At 41.8% G+C, this 22223-nt stretch overlaps 1 protein-coding gene across 1 annotated transcript in view; it reads right to left on the bottom strand.

Annotated features, from left to right (window-relative positions):
- The window catches only part of LOC130363091 (zinc transporter ZIP9-like), a 54602-nt gene that overhangs the window by 24104 nt on the left and 8275 nt on the right, over window positions 1–22223 (bottom strand). The window contains exons 2-4 of the mRNA XM_056568439.1: window positions 3513–3618; window positions 1910–2086; window positions 1728–1796 (exon numbers count right to left, since the gene is read on the bottom strand). Of these exons, the coding sequence (XP_056424414.1) occupies window positions 1728–1796; window positions 1910–2086; window positions 3513–3618 (352 nt within the window). The remainder of the gene's footprint in view (window positions 1–1727; window positions 1797–1909; window positions 2087–3512; window positions 3619–22223) is intronic.

Raw genomic sequence — 22223 nt, 5'->3', positions numbered from 1 at the left:
GAAGTTACAGGTCTGTGAGAGCCAGAAATCTTGCTTGTTTGTAGGTGACCAAATACTTATTTTCCACCATAATTTGCAAATAAATTCTTTAAAAATCAGACAATGTGATTTTATGGATTTTCTTTTTCTCATGGTGTCTCTCATAGTTGAGGTTATAACCTATGATGAAAATTACAGCCTCTCATCTTTATAAGTGGGAGAACTGGCACAATTGGTGGCTGACTAAATACTTTTTTGCCCCACTGGATGAGATAGATAGATATGAGATATATATGAGATAGATAGATAGATAGGACATAGATAGATAAGACAGATATTAGATAGATATTAGATAGATATGAGATAGATAGAGATATAGATATATATATATATATATATATATAAATACATAGATAATATATTGATAGATACACATGATAGATATGAGAGATAGATAGGATGTATATAGATAGGTCAGATATGAGATATATATTAGATATATAGATATGAGATAGATAGGACATATATAGACACATAGATAGATAATATATAGACACATAGATAGATAATATATAGATAGATACCCGTGATAGATAGATAGATATGAGATAGATAGATATGAGATAGATAGATATGAGATAGATAGATGTGAGATAAATAGATGTGAGATAGATAGATGTGAGATAGATATGAGATAGATAGATATGAGATAGATATGAGATAGATAGATATGAGATAGATAGATATGAGATAGATAGATATGAGATAGATAGATATGAGATAGATAGATAGATATGAGATAGATAGATAGATAGATATGGGATAGATAGATATGGGATAGATAGATATGGGATAGATAGATAGATAGATAGATATGGGATAGATAGATATGAGATATATATGAGATAGATAGGACGTATATAGATAGGACATAGATAGATAAGACAGATATTAGATAGATATGAGATATATATATATATATATAGATAATATATAGATAGATACACATGATAGATATGAGAGATAGATAGGATGTATATAGATAGGTCAGATATGAGATATATATTAGATATATAGATATGAGATAGATAGGACATATATAGACACATAGATAGATAATATATAGATAGATACCAGTGATAGATAGATAGATATGAGATAGATAGATATGAGATAGATAGATATGAGATAGATAGATATGAGATAGATAGATATGAGATAGATAGATATGGGATAGATAGATATGAGATAGATAGATAGATATGAGAGAGATAGATAGATATGAGAGAGATAGATAGATAGATATGAGATAGATAGATATGAGATAGATAGATAGATAGATATGAGATAGATAGATAGATATGAGATAGATAGATAGATATGAGATAGATAGATATATATGAGATAGATAGATATGAGATAGATAGATAGATATGGGATAGATAGATATGGGATAGATAGATATGAGATAGATAGATATGAGATAGATAGATAGATATGAGATAGATAGATAGATATGAGATAGATAGATAGATAGATATGAGATAGATAGATAGATAGATATGAGATAGATAGATATGAGATAGATTAGATAGATAGATATGAGATAGATAGATAGATATGAGATAGATAGATAGATAGATATGAGATAGATAGATATGAGATAGATAGATATGAGATAGATAGATATGGGATAGATATGTTCTATGTTCATATCATATAGCAAACGTGTCATAACCGTATATCACCTGCAGCGTGGATCACCAGGCCCAGTGTGGCGGTTATACTGGTCCCAGCCGACATCCCAGTCCGGGGATCTGCAAAACATACAATGAGATTATCAATACTGAGCGGTCAGGACTATAAAGGGGGGGGGGGTCCTCGTAAATGTATCCATAGGGGTCAGCACAATCCTCCCCAGTGATCTCACCATGATAGGAGTAGTAGCTGCTGATCTGATCGACAATGAACATGAGGACAAATCCAGTGACCAGGAAGACCCCGATATAGAAGTGTGGGGGGACGGAACTGATCTGGGCCACCTCCTCCTCTGTTGTCTCTGTCAGGTTGGTGTTCTGCACCACATTCAGACACTTCACCGGAGGACCTGCAAAACACACACAACACAGCGGGATCAGGCGGGGGAGTCTACACGGGGGCGCCGCTTATCAGATAATTGTATTATCGGATCCATTCTTATCACGTTTTATAATCTAAAAAATAGGTAGCGAAAATCCTTTATCCTGAAATAACATCCTATGAGCTGTCAAGGGGAACAGTGCAACTCATAGGACTGCAAACATAATAATCTAAAAATATTGCAGTTCCCAAACTGACCACTAGAGCATTCACATTACACTGACATTTCCCATTTTCTGCAACTTGTCAGCTTTGCCGTATTGACTGGGACAGAAAACAGAGTCAACTTATCATTAGAGCAGTGTTTCACAACCAAAGTGCCCCTTGCTTTTGCAAAACTACAACTCCCAACATTCCCTAACAACCAATAGCTGCAAGAGAATACTGAGTCACAGCTGCAGAGCTAAAGGGAACAGGCTGTCAGGGCATTATGGGTGTTGTAGTTTTGCAGCAGCTTCAGAGCCACAGGTAGGGGGACAGACAGATCATGCTGGGAGTTGTAGTTCTGTAACAGCTACAGAGCCACATGTAGGGGAACAAACAGTGAGATCATGCTGGGAGTTGTAGTTTAGCAATAGCTGCAGTGCTAACGGTAGGAGAACAGGCTGGGAGTTGTAGTCCTGTAACAGCTACAGAGCCACAGCTAGGGGAAAAGACAGTCAGATCATGCTGGGAGTTGTAGTTTTGCACAGCTACAGAGCCACAGTTAAAGGAACAGGCTGTCAGGGAATACTGAGAGTTGTAGTTTTGCAGCAGCTTCAGAGCTACAGGTAGGAAAACAGCCTGTCAGCCCATGCTGGTAGTTGTAGTTCTGCAAAAAATACAGTGTTAAAGGTTGGGGAAAAAGCTGTCAGGGCATGCTGGGAGTTGTAGTTTTTCACAGCTACAGAGCCACAGGTAAAGGAAGAGGCTGTCAGGGCATGCTGGGAGTTGTAGTTTTGCAGCAGCTTCCGAGCTACAGGTAGGGAAACAGGCTATCAGAGCATGCTGGGAGTTGTAGTTTTGCAAAAGCTTAAGAGCCACAAGTAGGGGGAAAAGTCAGGTTATTCTGAGAGTTGTAGTTTTTCTGCAGCTTCAGAGCCACAGGTAGGGAAACAGCCTGTCAGAGCATGCTGGGAGTTGTAGTCCTGCAACAAATGCAGTGTTACATGTAGAGGAAAAAGCTGTCAGGGCATGTTGGGAGTTGTAGTTTTGCAGCAACTGGAGGGCCTGGGCTCTGTAACCACAGCACACCCCATCCTTCCCCCATTACAGATTCCACGTCTGGCTGCAGAGCGAGCGCTGTTTGTGTTGGCTCCGTCATCCTGTAAGATTAGTAGTTGGATCCGGCCAAGTAGAGGCGAAAATGTCCTGTCCAGATACAACAAAGACATCTGAGGGTTCATGTCTCTAACCTCTGGAGGAGCCTTCCAGCAGCTCAATCCCTTCTGGTATAATGATGGCCAGCGCCGTCCCGCACAGTAAGCCCGCTCCCAGGACGCTCACAAACTGCAGCTTTTGCTGGAAGAAATAAGACACAGGTGTCAGATATGGGATTCATCCATTACATCTAAGACAGAGTTCCCCAACCAGCGTGCCTCCAGCTGTTGCAAAACTATAACTCCCAGCATGCCCGGACAGCCGAAGGCTGTCCGGGCATGCTAGGAGTTGTAGTTTGCAACAGCTGGAGGCACACTGGTTGGGAAACACCAATCTATATCCTGATCCTAATAATGCAATTCCCAGAGGAGATATATATCTAAGGCGGTGTTCACATGTTGTGGTCTTTCTACCCAAAACCTTGTGGGAAAAGAATAACAACAATGATATACATATACATACATATATATACACACACACACAATACTGAGGGGAGTACTGTGAGCCCTGCAACTTTCCCAGTCTCCTGAAGAGAATATCTGTCTGGTAAAGAACATTAGAACTCTTTTGGAAAGCTGGGTGGCATGCAAACTGCATGCCACCCTGCTTTTCCAGTCTCCTAAAGCCAAAGCAGTGATAGGCTGCTCATCCTTCCAGCACTACTCACATGCCCTCTCCCTGCCCCACACTGATGTTGTGTCTCATACTGCATACTGCATGCCACCCAGCTTTTCCAGTGTCCTGAAGCCCAAGCAGTGATAGGCTGCTCATCCTTCCAGCACTACTCCCCTGCCTTCTCCCTGCCCCGCACTGATGTCATCTCTCATACTGCTCGCCACCCAGCTTTTCCAGTCTCCTGAAGCCCAAGCAGTGATAGGCTTCTCATCCTTCCAGCACTACTAACAAGCCCTATCCCTGCCCCACACGGATGTCGTCTCTCATACTGCTTGCCACCCAGCTTTTCCAGTCTCCTGAAGCCCAAGCAGTGATCGGCTGCTCATCCGTCCAGCACTACTCACCTGCCCCTGCTCTTGATGTCTTCTCTTCATCCTCATTCTTCTCCCAGCCCTAAATAAATCTCTTCCCCACCTGCCCCGCCCCCTCTCTCTGCCCCTGCACTAACTATTCTCTGCACCTAAAGCAGCCATTTTGGAAAGCTAGGAGGCACGCATACTGCATGCCATCCAGCTTTCCCAGTCTCCTGGAGCCCAAGCAGTGATAGGTTGCCCGTCCTCCCTGCTCTGCACGGATGTCTTCTCTCCCTCTCACTTTTTTCTCAGCCCCCAATAAATCCCCCCCCCCCCCCCTGCTTACCCTATCCCCTCCCCCTTCACCAACTATTCTCTGCACCTGCCAGCCAGACAGTTAAATCATACTTCACCATGATATGTTCTGGGGGGATAAATTAAAGTCACAGGAGCCACAAAGCTTCCAGGATCCCATTTAGAAGACACGAGTGACAGATCTCGTACATCGAGTGAATAATTTGCGCAGAGCAGAGGAGCCGGGATTGATCTTTGTTCTACAGAAGCGGCTTTTATATTATAATTACCAGATGATTTTCCCGGCTGTCGCTTTCACCGTCCGATCTTCAAAGCGGATTTCACAATGAGGCCTCGATGCTTTTCATAGAGATCTCGCTCCCGGCCATTATAAATTAGAAGAGAAGCTAAGAGAGCCCGACCCTCTGCCTCCATTATAATAATAGGCTTATTAAAGGGACACTCTAACAAGCCTAACATAAAAATACTACAGAAGCAGATAGCATCGCTAACCTGTCTGCCCAAGTTCTAAAACCACTAAAAAAAACGTAATTGGAGGAGGGGAGTCTTTATCCGGTACTTCCTGGATGAGCAGTTGCTCAATACTACAATTCCCAGAATACATTGCTTTCCCTTAGCTCTTCATCAGAGTCTTCCCACCTTGCCGACTCCCCTCCCACAGAACATTTCAGTACACAGTGGACTGTTGCTCTGCGGGCAGTAAATCTGAAGCACCTACTGTATTCATTCCCTGCCTGCTCCTCTGCCTGTGGCATTGTCCAGCAGAAGGCAGCATGGTATATACACACACACACACACCTAAATGCTCCAATAAAGATATATATGTGTAAATGACAGGGAGATGGTGATGTACGCTGTAGGAGATGGGCAGAGTTGGTGAAGTAACTCAGGGGGCAGGGCTAGAGCTCAGAGACGATGATGCGTTGTCTCGGGGAAGAAGGAGGAGCGGGAAGCTGCTGAGGCAACACCACACTGACTATAAAACAGCTACACCACTTCCTGTCAGGAGAGAGGGAGGAGCCAGGGAGCTGCTGAGACAACACCACACTGACAATGAAACAGCTACACCACTTCCTAGAGGGAGGAGCCAGGGAACTGCTGAGACAACACCACACTGACCATGAGAGGGCTACACAATTTCCAGTCCAGGGTGAATCACATAAAAGCATTCTAAATCCAGTAGTATGTGTGATAAATGACATTAGTAAGTTCTGCATCTTGGGGAGTTAATTTAAATACAATTCCCTGATACAGGAATACCCCTTTAATGTAGGCATATTAAGCAGGTTCAGCCTACAGATGTCTAATGTGTATAGAAGCCTTAAAGGGGTACTCCGGTGAAAAACTGTTTTTTAATCAATTGGGGCCAGAAAGTTAAACAGATTTTTAAATTACTTCTCTTTAAGAATCTTAAAGGGGTACTCCGGTGAAAACCTTTTTTCTTTTAAACCAACTGGTGGCAGAAAGTTAAACATATTTGTAAATTACTTCTATTAAAAAATCTTAATCCTTTCAGTACTTATTGGCTGCTGAATGCTACAGAGGAAATTCCTTTCTTTTTGGAACACTGATGACATCACGAGCACAGTGCTCTCTGCTGACATCTCTGTCCATTTTAGCAACCATGCATAGCAGATGTATGCTAAGGGCAGCATGGTGGCTCAGTGGTTAGCACTGCTGCCTTGCAGTGCTGGGGACTTGGGTTCAAATCCCACTAAGGACAACAATAAATAAAGTGTTATTAAAATATCGTCAGCAGAGAGAACTGTGGTCGTGATGTCATCAGAGAGCATTCCAAAAAGAAAAGAATTTCCTCTGTAGTATTCAGCAGCTAATAAGTACAGTAAGGATCAAGATTTTTTTAATAAAAGTAATTTCCAAATATGTTTATTTTTATACTTTCTGCCACCAGTTGATTTTAAAGAAAAAAGGTTTTCACCGGAGTACCCCTTTAATCCTTCCAGTACTTATCAGCTCCTGTATGCTCCACAAGAAGTTATTTTCTTTTTGAATTTCCTTTCTGTCTGACCACAGTGCTCTCTGCTGACACCTCTGTCCATGTCAGGAACTGTCCAGAGCCGGAGAGGTTTGCTATGGGGATTCGCTCCTGCTCTGGACAGTTCCTGACATGGACAGAGGTGTGGTCAGACGGAAAATAAAATGTAAAAAGAAAAGAACTGTGGAACATACAGCAGCTGATAAGTATGGGAAGGATTAAAAATTTTAAATAGAAGTATTTACAAATCTGTTTAACTTTCTGGCGCCTGTTGATAAAATAAATAAATAAAAAATAGTTTTTCACCGGAGTACCCCTTTAAGTCTCTACCAGTTATCTCCCATGAGAACAAAGGACGTGTTGAAATCCAACATCCCCAATCCTTCTTGCCCCAAACCAGTGTTTCCCAACCAGCATGCCTCCAGCTGTTGCAAAACTACAACTCCCAGCATGCCCAGACAGCCGAAGGCTGTCTGGGCATGCTGGAAGTTGTAGTTTTTCAACAGCTGGAGGCACGCTGGTTGGGAAACACTGCCATAGACTATTCTATGGGCTGACACCCAACCTAAGACTGACCATGGACATTACACAGCAGTATACAATAGGATACTGTGTAAGCATCAGGCAATACCTATCTATATACATCATCTATCTACTACAGATGAGCCCGGAGCCTGTACCTGTAGGTTCCATATAAAACGTCACACAATCTACCAGGACGCAGATCACATGACTACGTGTAAGGTGTCAACTACAATTACTGATAGGAGCTTTACAGCAGCTGCCTGACCTTACTGAGCGGGGATTTTCATGGTAAGTATACAGTGGTATAGGGGTCATATCAGACAAAGAAAATAAATTGGAAATAAAGAAAGTGGTCCCTATATAGGACTGAGGTGCCTTATTAAAATATAACTTTTAATTGTTAGTCGCTAAAATATGTTAAACTTATCAAGTTCTAGTGCAACCAAGCAAAAAGACAATCAAATCAACACTTAAGAGCTACTAATTAGCATATGGCGCTCATAAATCGACCTAGTATCATAATCAAGGCTGTAACAAACAGTAGTTGTCAACATGCCTCCATATCGTGACTGATACTTTAGAAACAGAAAATTCCAATCAGATATTGGTTAGAGTCCCTTGTCCCAACGCGTTTCCATGGGGGGAACTGGTAAATAACTTTGTTCCCCCCACTTCATCAGGGGAATATGAGTCAGCGTTATATGTTAGATAACAAGTATCGGAAAAGCAATCTCTTCTATGGAGACACAGATGTTCTGTACTCCAAATGAAAACAAATTATGTACAAAAGACCAAACTTATGACCAGTTAGAGATGAGCGAATTTACAGTAAATTCGATTCGTCACGAACTTCTCAGCTCGGCAGTTGATGACTTATCCTGCATAAATGAGTTCAGCTTTCAGGTGCTCCGGTGGGCTGGAAAAGGTGGATACAGTCCTAGGAAAGAGTCTCCTAGGACTGTATCCACCTTTGCCAGCCCACCGGAGCACCTGAAAGCTGAACTAATTTACGCAGGATAAGTCATCAACTGCCGAGCCGAGAAGTTCGTGACGAATCGAATCTCTAACTGGTCATAAGTTTGGTCTTTTGTACATCATTTGTTTTCATTTGGAGTACAGAACATCTGTGTCTCCATAGAAGAGATTGCTTTTCCGATACTTGTTATCTAACATATAACGCTGACTCATATTCCCCTGATGAAGTGGGGGGAACAAAGTTATTTACCAGTTCCCCCCATGGAAACGCGTTGGGACAAGGGACTCTAACCAATATCTGATTGGAATTTTCTGTTTCTAAAGTATCAGTCACGATATGGTGGCATGTTGACAACTACTGTTTGTTACAGTCTTGATTATGATACTAGGTCGATATATGAGCGCCATATGCTAATTAGTAGCTCTTAAGTGTTGATTTGATTGTCTTTTTGCTTGGTTGCACTAGAACTTGATAAGTTTAACATATTTTAGCGACTAACAATTAAAAGTTATATTTTAATAAGGCACCTCAGTCCTATATAGGGACCACTTTCTTTATTTTCTGTTCTATTGCCGTGAGGTATTATTGAATTTGGGTAGATGTATGGCCTGTATATATCATACATTTAAATTACTTAAAGAAAATAAATTGGTCAGCACATCCAACCCCAACTATTATAGATATTATGCACGCTGCTAGAGCTCACATATACAGTCATGGCCATAAATGTCGGCACCCCTGAAATTTTTCTAGAAAATGAAGTATTTCTCACAGAAAAGGATTGCAGTAACACATGTTTTGCTATACACATGTTTATTCCCTTTGTGTGTATTGGAACTAAACCAAAAAAAGGGAGGAAAAAAAAAAAAAAGCAAATTGGACATAATGTCACCAAACTCCAAAAATGGACTGGACAGAATTATTGGCACCCTTTCAAAATTGTGGAAAAATAAGATTGTTTCAAGCATGTGATGCTCCTTTAAACTCACCTGGGGCAAGTAACAGGTGTGGGCAATATAAAAATCACACCTGAAAGCAGATAAAAAGGAGAGAAGTTCACTTAGTCTTTGCATTGTGTGTCTGTGTGTGCCACACTAAGCATGGACAATAGAAAGAGGAGAATAGAACTGTCTGAGGACTTGAGAACCAAAACTGTGGAAAAATATCAACAATCTCAAGGTTACAAGTCCATCTCCAGAGATCTAGATTTGCCTTTGTCCACAGTGCGCAACATTATCAAGAAGTTTGCAACCCATGGCACTGTAGCTAATCTCCCTGGATGTGGACAGAAGAGAAAAATTTATGAAAGGTGTCAACGCAGGATAGTCCGGATGGTGGATAAGCAGCCCCAAACAAGTTCCAAAGATATCCAAGCTGTCCTGCAGGCTCAGGGAGCATCAGTGTCAGCGCGAACTATCCATCGACATTTAAATGAAATGAAACGCTATGGAGGAGACCCGGGAGGACCCCACTATGGAGGAGACCGAGGAGGACCCCACTATGGAGGAGACCCAGGAGGACCCCACTATGGAGGAGACCCAGGAGGACCCCACTGCTGACACAGACATAAAAAAGCAAGACTACATTTTGCCAAAATGAACTTGAGTAACCAAAATCCTTCTGGGAAAACGTCTTGTGGACAGATGAGACCAAGATAGAGCTTTTTGGTAAAGCACATCATTCTACTGTTTACCGAAAACGGAATGAGGCCTACAAAGAAAAGAACACAGTACCTACAGTGACATATGGTGGAGGTCAGTGATGTTTTGGGTCGTTTTGCTGCCTCTGGCACTGGGGGCCTTGAATGTGTACAAGACATCATGAAATCTGAGGATCACCAATGGATTTTGGGTCGCACTGTACAGCCCAGTGTCAGAAAGCTGGGTTTGTGTCCGAGATCTTGTGTCTTCCAGCAGGACAATGACCCCAAACTTTGTCTAATGCCATTTATTATATTGCTGCTACACTATTGTGACTAACTATAGGCTGGTGTATATACCCTCCTCTATGCACTTTACTTTTGTTGCTGCTATATCTCTCCTCTTAAAGGAGTAGTGCACTGCATTTATGCCGCTATCTGTCTAAAGGAGTAGTAAGCAGGGTCATTATATCCTGCCGCACTTTGTATGTTGCATATCCACTGCTGACCTGCATAGCCTCATCTTTTGTCAGTTTCCACCATAGCACCATTTTTTACAAGATTTTATTCTTGTCTTGTCTATTTAATGCATTTATGTCAATAAAAAAACCTTTGTTATATTTATGATCTATGTACGCTGTCTTATGTGTTGGATTTATGGTTTTGGCGTAGATCACTTACGTACTGGAAGTTTCTGTTTATATGTACAAATATTAAGTTAAGGGTGCCAATATTTTTGTTCAGCCCATTTTTGGAGTTTGGTGACATTATGTCCAATTCGCTTTTTTTGGTCCCTTTTTTTGGTTTAGTTCCAATACACACAAAGGGAATAAACATGTGTATAGCAAAACATGTGTTACTGCAATCCTTTCCTGTGAGAAATACTTCATTTTCTTTAAAAAAAATTCAGGGGTGCCAATATTTATGGCCATGACTGTATGTAAAAGTCTGCTATAGAGAAAAACAGGAGGTTCTCAACATAAAATTTGAGCAAATAGTACGTACCATCCCACCACGGTAAGGTGACCTCATTTAGGACAGACCCTGGGCTAATACTAAGCCAACCATTTTTGGACATGTATCCAGCTGTCTCCAGAGGAGCAGGAGATAGTTAGACCCTAAATGTCCAGATACTGTAGGCTTAGTGCTGGGAGAGGCCTCTCTATAGTGCAGGGTCACCTTTCTGTGGTGGGATGGTACGTACTATAAAAGTCAGTGGTAAGCTAAGAACCTCCATTTCTCTATAGCCAGTATTGCAGTTCCATTTTATACATTTATCTTATAGTTTTCCTTATATTATAGTGGATAATGCTAATAATGATCTCCTGTGACTTATGTTTCGGTCCCCAGAGCTCACAATCTAATTTCCCCATCTTGGATACGTCTGAGGGCATGTGAATGCTATACAGGAAGGGGGGAGGGTCACCCCTGCAATCTTGATGGTAAATCTCTTGCTCACTGTTTCAATAACAAAGTGCATGTAACCGATGAAGAAAGCGCTTACAGCGGCGCCCTGTGTACAGTGATGTCATCGGTCGCTTCCAGTGGGGACTTTGGAGCCACTGAACGCGCCCTAAGGGTAGGGTCACATGTGCCGTATTTTGCTGCGTATCTTCTGCCGCTGATTTTACTACCTATTGACTTCAATGGGTGGGAAAATATGCTGCAGCAGATAGGGCACGTGTGACAGTATTCTTAAAGGGGTACTCCGCCCCTAGACATCTTATCCCCGATCCAAAGGATAGGGGATAAGATGTTTGATCACGAAGGTCTCGCCGTTGGGACCCCCTTGTTATCTCCTTGCAGCACTCGGCATTCGAAACAGTAGGTTTAAAACACTGGGTTCCTGTGCCAGGAAATGTCATGCCACGCCCCCTCCATTCATGTCTATGGGAGGGGGCGTGACGGCAGTCATGCCCCCTCCCATAGACATGAATGGAGGGGCGTGGCGTGACATCACAAGAGGGGCATGGTGTGATGTCAGCTCTCCATCACGGGAACCCAGCGCTCAAATCCTCCTTAAAGGGTACTCCTCGATCAGACATCTTTTCACCCATCCTTGGAATAGTGGTACGATGTCTAAAGGCTGAGTACCACTTTAGGGAGGATTTCTTTGGTTACCGTCCCTGTAATTAAAGGGGTATTCCAGAAAACATTTTTTTTATTTTTATTTATATCAACTGGCAGCAGAAAGTCAAACAGATTTGTAAATTACTTCTATTAAAAAAATCTTAATCCTTCCAATAATTATCAGCTGCTGAAGTTGAGTTGTTCTTTTCTGTCTGGAAACAGTGCTCTCTGCTGACATCTCTGCTTGTCTAGGGAACTGCACAGAGTAGAAGAGGTTTGCTATGGGGATTTGCTTCTACTCTGGACAGTTCCCGAGACAGGTGTCATCAGAGAGCACGTAGACAGAAAAGAACAACTCAACTTTGGCAGCTCATAAGTACTGAAAGGATTAAAGGGGTTATCCAGGAAAAAAAAAAATTTTTTTATATATCAACTGGCTCCAGAAAGTTAAACAGATTTGTAAATTACCTCTATTAAAAAATGTTCACGTGTCTTGGGAACCACCCAGTTTAGAAGCAAATCCCCATAGCAAACCTCTTCTACTCTGTGCAGTTCCCGAGGCAAGCAGAGATGTCAGCAGAGAGCACTGTTGCCAGACAGAAAAGAACAACTCATCTTCAGCAGCTGATAATTATTGGAAGGATTAAGATTTTTAAATAGAAGTAATTTACAAATCTGTTTAACTTTCTGGAGCCAGTTGATATATATATAAAAAAGTTTTTTCCTGAAATAACCCTTTAACCCCTTAAGGACGCAGGACGTAAATGTACGTCCTGGTGAGGTGGTACTTAACGCACCAGGACGTACATTTACGTCCTAAGCATAACCGCGGGCATCGGAGCGATGCCCGTGTCATGCGCGGCTGATCCCGGCTGCTGATCGCAGCCAGGGACCCGCCGGCAATGGCCGACGCCCGCGATCTCGCGGGCGTCCGCCATTAACCCCTCAGGTGCCGGGATCAATACAGATCCCGGCATCTGCGGGAGTTCGCGATTTAAATGAACGATCGGATCGCCCGCAGCGCTGCTGCGGGGATCCGATCATTCATAACGCCGCACGGAGGTCCCCTCTCCTTCCTCCGTGCGGCTCCCGGCGTCTCCTGCTCTGGTCTGTGATCGAGCAGACCAGAGCAGGAGATGACCGATAACACTGATCTGTTCTATGTCCTATACATAGAACAGATCAGTATTAGCAATCATGGTATTGCTATGAATAGTCCCCTATGGGGACTATTCAAGTGTAAAAAAAATGTAAAAAAATGTAAAAGTAAAAGTAAAAAAAATGTGAAAAATCCCCTCCCCCAATAAAAAAGTAAAACGTTCGTTTTTTCCTATTTTACCCCCAAAAAGCGTAAAAACATTTTTTATAGACATATTTGGTATCGCTGCGTGCGTAAATGTCCGAACTATTAAAATAAAATGTTAATGATCCCGTACGGTGAACGGCGTGAACGAAAAAAAATAAAAAAAGTCCAAAATTCCTACTTTTTTAATACATTTTATTAAAAAAAAATTATAAAAAGTGTATTAAAAGTTTTTTATATGCAAATGTGGTATCAAAAAAAAGTACAGATCATGGCGCAAAAAATTAGCCCCCATACCGCCACTTATACGGAAAAATAAAAAAGTTAGAGGTCATCAAAATAAAGGGATTATAAACGTACTAATTTGGTTAAAAAGTTTGTGATTTTTTATAAGCGCAACAATAATATAAAAGTATATAATAATGGGTATCATTTTAATCGTATTGACCCTCAGAATAAAGAACACACGTCATTTTTACCATAAATTGTACGGCGTGAAAACAAAACCTTCCAAAATTAGCAAAATTGCGTTTTTCGTTTTAATTTCCCCACAAAAATAGTGTTTTTTGGTTGCGCCATACATTTTATGATATAATGAGTGATGTCATTACAAAGGACAACGGGTCACGCAAAAAATAAGCCCTCATACTAGTCTGTGGATGAAAATATAAAAGAGTTATGATTTTTAGAAGGCGAAGAGGAAAAAATGAAAACGTAAAAATTAAATTGTCTGAGTCCTTAAGGCCAAAATGGGCTGAGTCCTTAAGGGGTTAAGGACCAGACATTATTTAGCAGGAAGGTCCAGGTGTCACCAGAGGAGATCTGTGGATTATGGGAATGTAGATATGACGTATAACATCATCCCGCTATATAGTGTCTTATTACCGCAGACTGGATCTCACTGTCTATCAGGGCGCCGTCTCCGCCGCTAAACCAGTTTATTACAATTATTTTATACAGACGACAATATAATTATCCAAGTCCAGGATGTTAAACAAGGGAGTGGAGGAGCCGCAAACCACAGTACGAGGTGGAGGCCATAACATCACATTGTGTCACCCACAGATTACCAGGACACTCTCACTTTCTCTATATCTCATATTTAGCCATTAAAGTCATGACTACACACAACTTGTTGGCGCTTCGTTTACCTAAAAAAAAAGTCACAAAAAACCTCCCTCTCGTTTAGCACTCCCAAGATGCACTTATTAAGGCATTTTCTTTTCAAAAATAGTAGGTTTTAGTCTTGGCTTTTTTTCTCAGTTATTATTCATCATGTGACTTAAAGGGGTACTACAGTGGAAAACTAATGTTTTCAAATCAACTGGTGCCAGAAAGTTAAAGGGGTATTCCAGGAAGAAACTTAATTTTTTTTTTTTTTTTTTTTTATATCAACTGGCACCAGAAAGTCAAACAGATCTGTAAGTTACTTCTATTTAAAAAAAATCTTAATCCTTCCAATAATTATCAGCTGCTGAAGTTGAGTTGTTGTTTTCTGTCTGGAAACAGTGCTCTCTGCTGACATCTCTGCTTGTCTCGGGAACTGCATAGAGTAGAAGAGGTTTGCTATGGGGATTTGCTTCTACTTTGGACAGTTCCCGAGACAGGTGTCATCAGAGAGCACTTAGACAGAAAAGAACAACTCAACTTCAGCAGCTCATAAGTACTGAAAGGATTAAGATTTTTTAACAGAAGTAATTTACAAATCTGTTGAACTTTCTGGAGTCAGATATATATATGTGTGTTTTTTCTTTAAAAAGATTTTTAAACACTTCCTTCCAGTACTTTCTGACACCAGTTGTTTGAAACAAATAGTTTTCTACCAGAGTTATCCTTTTAAGGATTTTGATTGAAGAATTAAGGGGGGGGGGGGGGGGGGGCAGGTTTTTCACTTTTTTCTTCTACAAAAATGTCACAAATGCTGCACGGTGTATTATTATTTTTGTTAGCTGGATGTGACTATTCAATAGGGACTTTCAGTTAACATCTGGTGTTTTTTTCCTTTGTTGTTTTCTCTCACTGATCTCTGAAGTTTTTCTGCGGTTTTGGCCTCGGGGGCAGTCTTCTTCTACTTTTTTTTTTTTGGGAGAAAACAATGCCCTTTCTCTCGAACTCTATGGGAGAAAAAAAAATCATACAAACGTGTGGGTTTAGTATTGGCATTTTATTGGCATTTTTTTCCTCCCCAATTTCTCCAGTATTGAGTCACATGATAAATAAATCACATGACTTGTCATGATAAAAACACAAGGAAAAAAAACGTCAGGACTAAAACTCACTATTTTTTTTTTATTTATTCATTTTTTTGGCATTTTTTTCAGGTTGAACAAACACCAGAAAAAAAAAAAAAAAAACGCAAGTGGAAAGTAAACTGTAATCCCACATTGTGTATTTCTGGATTTTTTTTTTCCTCCAATAAAAGTCTATAGGAGAAAAAAAAAATGCCATGCCCTCATGCTGAGCCAAAAAAAAAAAAAAAAACACAAAAAAAAACAGCAAGTGGGTTTGACATTTCATATTTTCCTAGTAAGGCTGAGTTCACACTACGTTTTCCCCCATACGGGAGCGCATACGGCAGGGGGGAGCTAAAACCTCGCGCTCCCGTATGTCACCGTATGCGCTCCCGTGTGTCATTCATTTCAATGAGCCGACCGGAGTGAAACGTTCGGTCCGGTCGGCTCATTTTTGCGCCGTATGCGCTTTTACAACCGGACCTAAAACCGTGGTTGACCACAGTTTTAGGTCCGGTTGTAAAAGCGCATATGGCGCAAAAATGAGCCGACCGGACCGAACGTTTCACTCCGGTCGGCTCATTGAAATGAATGACATACGGGAGCGCATACGAAGGCATACGGGAGCGCGAGGTTTTATCTCCCCCCTGCCGTATGCGCTCCCGTATGGGACAAAACGTAGTGTGAACCCGGCCTAACTCTGACCTAACAGCTGGCTGTGGCATTTTTTGCAAAAGAAGAAAAAAAAACTGAAAAAAAATTACAAAAACCCAAGTAAGACACAACCTAAGGGTATGTTTACTTTTTGCTAACTTTCTTTGTATCCAAAATAAAAATTTTAACAAACTTGGCAAAGCTTTTTGATAAAAAATAAATAAAATATAACTGGTGCCAGAAAATTAAACAGATTTGTAAATGACTTCTATTTAAAAATCTTAATCCTTCCAGTACTTAGCTGCTGTATGCTCCAAAGGAAGTTGTGTAGTTCTTTCCAGTCTGACCAAAGTGCTCTCTGCTGACACCTCTATCCATAATACGAACTGTTCAGAGCAGGAACAAATCCCCATAGCAAACCTCTCCTGCTCTGGACAGTTCCTGACATGGACAGAGGTGTCAGCAGAGAGCACTGTGGTCAGACTGGAAAGAACTACACAGCTTCCTCTGGAGCATACAGCAGCTGATAAGTACTGGAAGGGTTAGGATTGTTATATAGAAGTAATTTACAAATCTGTATAACTTTCTGGCACTAGTTCAAAAAAAAATCGTTTTCCACTGGAGTACCCCTTTAAGTATACAGCTCCTATGTAGAGCTTTGTATCACCATGGTTACAGACTACAGCAGACCTTGTCGTCAGATCGTGCAGCCACGCGTCTTCTTCTACTGTCTGTCAGTTATCGATGTTTCCTGCCATCTGGCACCGTGTCACAGCCTGGCACACACTCGGGACCTGTATACAGTAGACGCTTTTCTGTCCTGACCTCTGCGCGCCGCTGATTACTGTACACACACCCATTAATCCTGCCTGTCACACTCCGCTAATACACAAGCAAATGTCGCCGCTCCTTTGTCACTCTTTCTTAGGTCCGTCTTATAGTGAGGTTACAGAATAAAGAGGGGCTCTATCACACTGGGGGGTAATAGACTTACACACTTCTCAGTTCATCCATGCCTTACACAATCTGTGGGGGAAGCTGGCAGCAAGTGTTCAGCTTCCCCACAGCTGAGAGGCATTACACTGGCCTAATTTAAAGGGGTACTCCGGTGGAAAACTTTTTTTTTTTTTTTTTCAAATCAACTGGTGCCAGAAAGTTAAACAGATTTGTAAATGACTTCTATTAAAAAATCTTAATCCTTCCAGTACTTATCTGCTGAATACTACAGAGGAAATTATTTTCTTTTTGGAACACAGAGCTCTCTGCTGACATCACAAGCACAGTGCTCTCTGCTGACATCCCCCAGTGTTTTGCACATTTATGTCTTTTGTCTTCCTGACGTCACCACAGCCGTCGCAGCCCCTCCCATAGACATGAATGGAGGGGGCGTTACAGCTGCGGTCGCCCGTCATCCGCCAGGGAGCGGAATTCGCTCCATGAACCAGATTACTGAGGTGCCCTGCAGACGGACCCCCGTGATCAGACATCTTACCTATACTACAGAGGAAATTATTTTCTTTTTGGAACACAGAGCTCTCTGCTGAATTACAAGCACAGTGCTCTCTGCTGACACCTCTGTCCATTTTAAGAACTGTCCAGAGTAGGAGGAAATCCCCATAGTAAACATATGATGCTCTGGACAGTTCCTAAAATGGACAGAGATGTCAGCAGAGAGCACTGTGCTCGTGATGTCAGCAGAGAGCTCTGTGTTCAGAAAAAGAAAATAATTTCCTCTGTAGTATTCAGCAGCTAATAAGTACTGGAAGGATTAAGATTTTTTTAATAGAAGTAATTTACAAATCTGTTTAACTTTCTGGCACCAGTTGATAAAAAAAAAAAATATATAAAAAAAATAAAATAAAAAATAAAAAAGGTTTCCACCAGAGTACCCCTTTAAAAATGAGTGCAGTAGGAACATCTAGAGGATCAGACTACAAAGGCGTTATTTGCAGTCTGTTACCATGGCAACATAGCTCTGCATAGAAGCTTTAGACACTAAACAGTAGGACATTTTTACATTATTTATAAATTATTAGTAATTCATTGTTAATTTATTTATATTTAAATTATCATCATTTATTTTTTGTAGCAATAAACAGAATAAATAGAAATCCGATTGCTTACACACCCCGTGAATTTGTCAGCATCAATGTGACCAGAACCTTGTAACAAACTCCTGACCCGGTTCTTACATTTAGACCCTTAGGGGAAGATGTTCCTCAGAGCCAGTGTTTCCCAACAAGGGTGCCTCCAGCTGTTGCAAAATCACAACTCCCAGCATGCCCGGACAGCCTTTGGCTGTCTGGGCATGCTGGGAGTTGTAGTTTTGCAACAGCTGGAGGCCCCCCGGTTGGAAATCACTGACCTGACGTGCAATGTGTTTAGGAGGAGGCCGGACATCACCTGATCTATACGGCTTACTGGATTATTCTCCATAAAGCCCGTCACCATGTCTCCTAATCCCCTTCTTATCACCGCTATACAGATGCTCCCAGCTCACCATATATACAGATACACAAGGGCAGGTCACTGTATACGGATCCCAGCGCTCAAAGGATAACATGATCAATGAAAAAAAAAACACACTACAGATAAAAAAAATAAAAAATAAATACAAATATATATATTACTGTATACGGATCCTGGGGCTCAAAGGATAACATGATCAATGAAAAAACAAAAAATAAATAAAAAAAAAACACTACAGGTAAAAAAAACTAAAAAAATTATATATATATATATATATATATATATATATATATATATATATATATATATATATACACACACACACATATATTGCGTTATAGATAGTGCAGTGTTTCAGCATGGGCAGAGCAAAGAACACCAAATGCTGGTGTCATGCTCCGCCCCCTAGGTTCTGCACCAAGAATAACACATTCTGTTCAGGCTTTCGCTAAGTCTGATTGGCCAAAAAATAAATCACATGGTTATGACTGTGACTTCCAGCCAGCCCCCCCCCCCCAAGAGTGAGTGGCTCTTATTTAAAGGGGTGCTTCAGCTACAGATAATGAGGAGAATACATAAGAAAAAAATACATAAGAAAATTGCAGAACTTAAGATCTCTGCTTGCTGTCAGTAAATGGAACCCTTCATTGCTTACTTATAAAGTAGTGGTGTCCAATCTGTGGACCTCTAGCTGTTGCAAAACTACAACTCCCAGCATGCTGGGAGTTGTAGTTTTGCAAAAGCTAGAGGCACCCAGGTTTATAGGGGTATTCCAGGATTCCTTTTTATTTGACTATGCTCCAGGGGCTGTAAAGTTAGTGTACTTCATAATATAGTGTCTGTACCAGTGTGTGACGGTTTTCTCACAATTCTTCTGTGATTATCGCCCCAATATTTATTTTTACAAAATTACTCAGGTCTCAGATTTTCCCAGGTTTCAGTGCGGCCTGAGACATTACATCACTAGTCAGGTGTGCAGAGGGTGGAGAAATCGCTGTCTGTACTTCAATGGGTGGAGCAACCGCTGGGTGGGAGAAAGATGATTCTGCATCTAATTGTATTATTGCAGCACCTGGTTAGAAAACACTGGTCTTTTGAATAGAATGCAACTCATTTGAGTTTCAATGGGTGGGGTGGCTGATGTTTGGCAGGAGAAAAGTGACCTCACACTTACAAACAAGGAACTATGGGATTTGTAGTTTGAGAGAACAAACTCCAACAGGAAATAGTCAGTTCACAAAAAGATAGCCACAGCTTTATGGTAATCTCACAACATAGCCATTTATCCCCAAGACAAGCGCAAATCCTTCCTAAGCATGTCATTACTGTCTGCCAGGTACGTACTAAAATCACCTTATGGTAGACAACCCCTTTATCGAACAGCACATTGATTTAAATTTGTTCAGTGTAATACTTAGTTTTACCTGTGGTGGCACTGTGGGGAAGCTGGACACTTTCTGCCAGTTTCCCACTCTCACAAATCACAGCTGATGCTGGGAGTTGTAGTTTTGCAAAAGTTTCAGGCACCCTGTTGAGAAACACTGCCTTAAAGGGGTACTCCGGCCCTAGACATCTTATCCCCTATCCAAAAGAAGATATTGTGGAGGTTCCCAGTGGACAGACTCCCCGCGATCAGACATCTTATACCCTATCCTTTGGATAGGGGATAAGAACTCTAGACGCAGAATAACCCCTTAAATGAACAGAACATTAATTTAAATAAGCCAGTGTATTACCTAGTTTTACCTGAGGTGGCACTGTGGGGAAGCTGAACACTTGTTGACAGCTGATGCTGGGAGTTGTAATTGGAGGACCACAGATTACAGAAAGTCACTTAATCCATCTGAAATAGGTGGGTTTGGTTGGCTTATCTCTGAGGGTGCGCCCTTACACGTTGGGGTGAACAAGCCTACATGATATATATCTACACTGCTCAAAAAAATAAAGTGAACACTAAGATAACACATCCTAGATCTGAATGAATGAACTAATCGTATGAAATACTTTCGTCTTTACATAGTTGAATGCGCTGGCAACAAAATCACACAAAAATTATCAATGGAAATCAAATGTATCAACCCATGGAGGTCTGGATATGGAGTCACCCTCAAAATCACAGTGGAAAACCGCACTACAGGCTGATCCAACTTTATGTAATGTCCTTAAAACAAGTCACAATGAGGCTCAGTAGTGTGTGTGGCCTCCACGTGCCCGTATTACCTCCCTACAACGCCTGGGCATGATCCTGATGAGGTGGAGGATGGTCTCCTGAGGGATGTCCTCCCAGACCTGGACTAAAGCATCCGCCAACTCCTGGACAGTCTGTGGTGGATGGAGCGAGACGTCCCTGATGTGCTACATCGGATTCAGGTCTGGGGAATGGGCGGACCAGTCCATAGCATCAATGCCTTCCTCTTACAGGAACTGCTGACACACTCCAGCCACATGGGGTCTAGCATTGTCTTGTATTAGGAGGAACCCAGGGCCAACCGCACCAGCATATGGTCTCACAAGGGGTCTGAGGATCGCATCTCGGTACTTATTGGCAGTCAGGCTACTGACCCACCGTCAAACCAGTCATGCTGAAGGATGTTGCAGGCAGCAGAACATTCTCCACGGCGTCTCCAGACTGTCACGTCTGTCACATGTGCTCAGTGTGAACCTGCTTTCATCTGTGAAGAGCACAGGACACCAGTGGAGAATTTGCCAATCTTGGTGTTCTCTGGTAAATGCCAAACGTCCTGCACAGTGTTGGACTGTAAGCTCAACCCCCACCTGTGGACATCGGGCCCTCATACCACCTTCATGGAGTCTGTTTCTGACCGTTTGAGTGGACACTTGCACGTTTGTGACCTGCTGGAAATCATTTTGCAGAGCTCTGGCAGTGCTCCTCCTGCTTTTCCTTGCACAAAGGCGGACGGAGGTAGCGGTCCTGCTGCTGGGTTGTTGCCCTCCTACATCCTCCTCCACGTCTCCTGATGTACTGGCCTGTCTCTTGGTAGCACCTCCATGCTCTGGACACTACGCTGACAGACACAGCAAACCTTCTTGCCACAGCTCGCATTGATGTGCCATTCTGGATGAGCTGCACTACCTGAGCCACTTGTGTGGGATGTAGACTCCGTCTCATGCTACCACTAGAGTGAAAGCATCGCCAGCATTCAAAAGTGACCAAAACATCAGCCAGGATGCATAGGAACTGAGAAGTGGTCTATGGTCACGACCTGCAGAACCACTCCTTTATTGGGGGTGTCTTGCTAATTGCCTATAATTTCCACCTGTTGTCTGTTCCATGTGAAATTGATTGTCAATCAGTGTTCTTCCTGAGTGGACAGTGGGATTTCACACAAGTGTCATTGACTTGGAGTTACATTGTGTTCCCTTTATTTATTTTGAGCAGTGTAATTATATATATATATATATATATATATATATATATATATATATATATGCCCTGACACTTTCAGGTGGCTATCCTTTCAAAGATATTCTTGGATTGTAAGGGGTTAATAAAGCAGCTGAAGCTCAAACTAGTTCCATTCCCAAATACATTGCCGGTTCAGACAGTGACCGTATTCTCATCTTGTGATGTCACATCAT

The sequence above is a fragment of the Hyla sarda genome, chromosome 3 (assembly GCF_029499605.1).
Source record: "Hyla sarda isolate aHylSar1 chromosome 3, aHylSar1.hap1, whole genome shotgun sequence".
NCBI lineage: Eukaryota > Metazoa > Chordata > Amphibia > Anura > Hylidae > Hyla > Hyla sarda.
Note: the sequence above shows the minus strand (reverse complement) of the source record. Positions and strands in the feature narration are given on the sequence as shown.